The 4,332-nt window shown below is 35.5% G+C and overlaps 1 protein-coding gene across 3 annotated transcripts in view; it reads left to right on the forward strand.

The window, feature by feature from the left end:
* Positions 1 to 4,332, forward strand: part of LOC107577602 (uncharacterized) — a 10,815-nt gene that overhangs the window by 2,713 nt on the left and 3,770 nt on the right. For 2 of the 3 annotated variants that reach the window (XM_016263661.1, XM_016263674.1), the window contains exons 1-6: positions 1,065 to 1,400; positions 1,493 to 1,581; positions 1,714 to 1,813; positions 3,016 to 3,299; positions 3,518 to 3,681; positions 3,790 to 3,936. In XM_016263661.1, coding sequence (XP_016119147.1) covers positions 1,269 to 1,400; positions 1,493 to 1,581; positions 1,714 to 1,813; positions 3,016 to 3,299; positions 3,518 to 3,681; positions 3,790 to 3,936 — 916 coding nt within the window. In that variant the 5' untranslated portion in view covers positions 1,065 to 1,268. Of the gene's footprint in view, positions 1 to 1,064; positions 1,401 to 1,492; positions 1,582 to 1,713; positions 1,814 to 3,015; positions 3,300 to 3,517; positions 3,682 to 3,789; positions 3,937 to 4,332 lie in introns of those variants that run through there. The other variant, XM_016263667.1, reaches the window with a different exon arrangement.

Below are 4,332 nucleotides of genomic sequence, written 5' to 3' on the forward strand. Positions count from 1 at the left end.
ATTTTAATGTTACACCTTCTTATTTAAAATAAAACAAAGCAAAGAACAAGTGTCTTATCATTTATTATACTACACAGCATTATACATCAGTAGTTGTCCGCGACAAACAATGTTGATCTGCCGTGGTACAAGTCCTTGTGGAGACTGAAAGAATGCCATCTTCTCCTGTTCCGTTGTCTCCTTTTTGTAGTTTTAAATAATGATTTGATATTTATTTGCCGCCGTCACGGCTATAATGCTTCTCCGACGAGTCGCCTCTTCTTCGGCTTTTGCCGCGGTACTGCGGGTTACACCAGCAACATGTCCGTGGACACTGCAGACTAGAGGTTTGCATGTGTACTGCACGTTGACACAGACAACGACGCAGAAGTATAAATGAAAACCGACGCACAGCCTACGGCGTAGGTCCGACGCAGAAGTATAAATCAGCCTGAAAGTATAAATCAAATGTAAGTATAAAGAAGTATAAATCAGCCTGTTGATTTATTCGCTGTTTGTTTCTAAGCATTTCAGGGGACCTTTAAGTGACACAGTTTGTATTATTTATTCATAAAAGAACTATATATGATGGTTGCAAATCTACCCCTTAAAAGTTGTGTCATTTGAGAATGGAAGGATGCATGCATTTGAAGAATCCCCCCCCAAATATTTTGCAACCATAACCATAACATTTTAAAAACATCTCAAATAAATAAATATCCGGTTTTGTGTTTTTAATGTGATTTCACAATTTCCAATTACAGTAGCACACACGCATTTGAAAAAAAGAAGAAGAAAAAAATATTACTTTAGATATAGGTGGATTATTAAATATATGATTATCCAGTTTATTGTTCATGTTGAAAAAAAATTTCAATAGGTTAGGTCTCATCATCCCAAAAGACCCTCCATTTTAATGGCATAAAAATGTGTAAAAAGTAAACTGTAGTGCCACCAAGTTAGATAAATCAAAACGAACAGTTTTTTAAATGTATTTTGTAAAAAAAAATGGTCAAAGTTAAAGAAATACACTTCTAAATTCTTGTCTCACGTTGGCTTATTTGCATTAGGTTTGCTAATTTGCATACGAGCGGAAACGTCCTGCCTGCCACCAATCAGTACAGGTGGTTGTGGTTCGTACGAAAACATCGTCTCCGCATCCACCGCCGTACTAATTTTTAGCCAAAGTTTCCATGACTTTACTGTGCCAGTAAATTTATAGTCAATTAAACAAAACATTCCGAATTTAGACAAAGATTTTTTTGGTGTACAGACCGTCAAGTAGCCTAATGGCTGGTTTAACAGAGGAGCGTTTGCGCGTGGTGGCGATCATTCACGCGCTCAAAGCTGTCGGTATCCGCGTGAAAAACTGGAAGAATTTACTAAATGGATATTCAAACTGTGAACAAACTTTTAGTCAGGTAAAAAAAACGTATGAATCTCCTTGAAACGACGGTCATTTATTTGTTGCGTAATTATATAGTTTCATTGACACGTTGAATTTGTTTCTAAGGAGAGCGCATCACAGCGCTTTGCTTTTGGACGTGACATGCACTTGCTCCCACAGCATGAAATGTCCGACATGGGCGGTACAGTTCCTCAGTATGTTTGATAACTTATCTTGTTTGTTCAAAAATGTAAATAATCCAAAATAATGTAGAGTTTCACGAGTGAAACCTGACAGTGGTTGACAGAAGCCTGAGTTTTGAATGCGTCTGATGTGCTGGTTTTCAGGTTTTTGGTGGAGGCCTGTGAGTATCTGTCACAACAACATCTGCATACAGAGGGTCTTTTCAGGAAGACTGGATCACTAAGTCGTATTCGTGCTCTAAGGGTAAATTCCTTCAAATCTTTCATGTCACAATGGCATAACAATGACATGTCTTTTTAGTTTTTCATGTTAAGTATATACAGTGATTTATTGTTTTAATGGATGACAACCTATCTTTTAGGTTCATGTTTTGAGCTTTACATTTACATGCAGTGTTGGGGGTAACTCATTACAAGTAATGCGAGTTACGTAATCAGATTACTTTTTTCAAGTAACTAGTAAAGTAACTAATTACTTTTTTAATTTACAAGAAAATATCTGAGTTACTTTTTCAAAAAAGTAATGCCAGTTACTTTGTTTTCCCATTTATTGACTGACAGCTCTCCTGTCCCCATATTGGGAGAAATCGGAAGTACAGAGGCGTTGTGTGTGCTGTGTGAACATGATGTTACTGTAGTTCTAGACTAAATGTGAATGTGCATTAATTCATCCCACTTACAAAAAACAGATTTAGTATTCATCAAAAATGAATTCAAACTCAGAATATGACGCAAACCTGCAATAATTAAATATGTTAAATAACACAAATGTATCTAATCCCATTTTATTAACCAAGTTCATATCGGTGCATCCCTAGGAGTAACGCAATATTGTAATGCATTACTTTTTGAAGTAACTTTCCCCAAAACTGTTTACATGTGCACATTTATTTTAGTTCCACTTTTTTAGTTTTTTTAGTTAAAACACCTGTTGGTCAAGGTTTTTTTTTTAAATGTTTTTGAAAGAAGTCTCATATGCTTACCAAAGCTGCATTTATTTGATCAAAATTACAGCTAAAACAGTAATATTGTGAATATTTTTTTATATATAGAAATGAATGCTTTTTTTATTCAGCAAGGGTGCATTCAATTGATCAAAAGTGACAGTAAAGACATTTATAATGTTTATAATAAACATTACAGATTTCTATTTCAGATTAATGCTGTTCTGTTGATCAAAGAATCCTGAAAAAAATGTATCACGTTTTTCACAAAAACATTAAGCAGCAAAAACTGCTTTTAATATTGATATTAGTAAGAATTAATTGAGCACCAATAATAATTGTAATTGATCACCAGATCAGCATATTAAAATGTTTTCTGAAGGATCATGTGACAATGAAGACTGGAGTAATGGCTGCTAAAAATCAGTTTTGCCATCACAAAAATAAATACATTTTTTCAATATATTAAAATGGAAAACAGCCAAATGCTTCTCTTTCATAGGCAGAGCTGGAGCAGGGAAAGCCAGTCTTCCTTCCCTCGCATGCAGCCTTCCTGCAGTCCTGTGACGTTGCCTCTCTCATCAAGCAGTTCCTGCGTGAGCTGCCATCTCCACTCATCCCTACAGACCTGCAGATCCCTCTGATTCAGGCCCAGGGGCTTGAGATGACACATGACCAGGAGGGAGCGAGAAAAAGAACAACTCTGCTCATAACAACTCTGTTTCCTTCATCCCACGCATGTGCACTCAGATACCTCTGCACCTTTCTGCGCCAAGTTGCAGAGAGGTTTCACATTTGATTGCAGTTTGAAAATATGCAGCTTAGTTTTTTGAGTCTTTTATACTCCTTGGATCTGTGCATGTTAAAGAAATTCTCTTATATTTCTGTAATATTTATGCTGTGTTTGAGCATCCAACAAATGCTTTGCATATACATGCAGACAACAGACAAGCTCATAATGATTGTTTAGTACTTTTTTTCCTCATGTTCATGTCTTTGATCAGATGCAGTGAAAATAGAATGGATGCTACCAGCCTGGCTGTTGTTATTGCTCCTAACCTGCTTCAGTGTCCAGCACCACCTTGCAAACTCACTCTGGACACTGAGAAACATTTAGACCAGCAGACATCAGTGATCAAATCACTTATTCTTCATGCAGATCGTATTGGTAAAGATGTATGAGATTAAAATTAGCAATTGGTTGCCCAGCCCTTTGCTGGGTTTAGCATCATTTATTTTGTGCAAACTGAACTTGTTCATGAATTTTGCCTATCAGGTGTTGTTCCATCATGTGTACTGGAGGCATCAAAAACAACAGGAGGAGCCGAGACACCCTCTCCTGCAGGTGGCGCTATGTTTAGTAAGAGGACAGGACTCAGTGTTTACAGAAGTGTGAGACGACAACGGAGGCGAAGTGTTGGTGGTGAGATTGTGATTATAAATATAAATGTGTTGTCATCCTTGATTTTGATCATTTATATTATTTATATAATTATAAAAAATCTATTCATCAAGGAATCCTGAAACAAAAATCTATCACAGTTTACACAAAAATATTAAGCAGTTTTTTTTACATTTAATAATATAAAAATGTTTCTTGAGCACCAAATCAGCATATTAGAATGTTTTCTGAAGGAAAAAATTTACAACCATATTACAATTTAAAAATATATATTTTTATAATTATATTATTAAATATGTAATTATATAATACATTACTGTATTTCTGATCAAATAAATTTTACCAGCCCCAAACATTTGCGCTCAATATATAAAATATATGTGTGTGTGTGTGTGTGTGTGTGTGTGTGTGTATATA

Source organism: Sinocyclocheilus grahami, unplaced genomic scaffold (assembly GCF_001515645.1).
Source record: "Sinocyclocheilus grahami isolate Dianchi unplaced genomic scaffold, SAMN03320097.WGS_v1.1 scaffold32.1, whole genome shotgun sequence".
Lineage (NCBI taxonomy): Eukaryota > Metazoa > Chordata > Actinopteri > Cypriniformes > Cyprinidae > Sinocyclocheilus > Sinocyclocheilus grahami.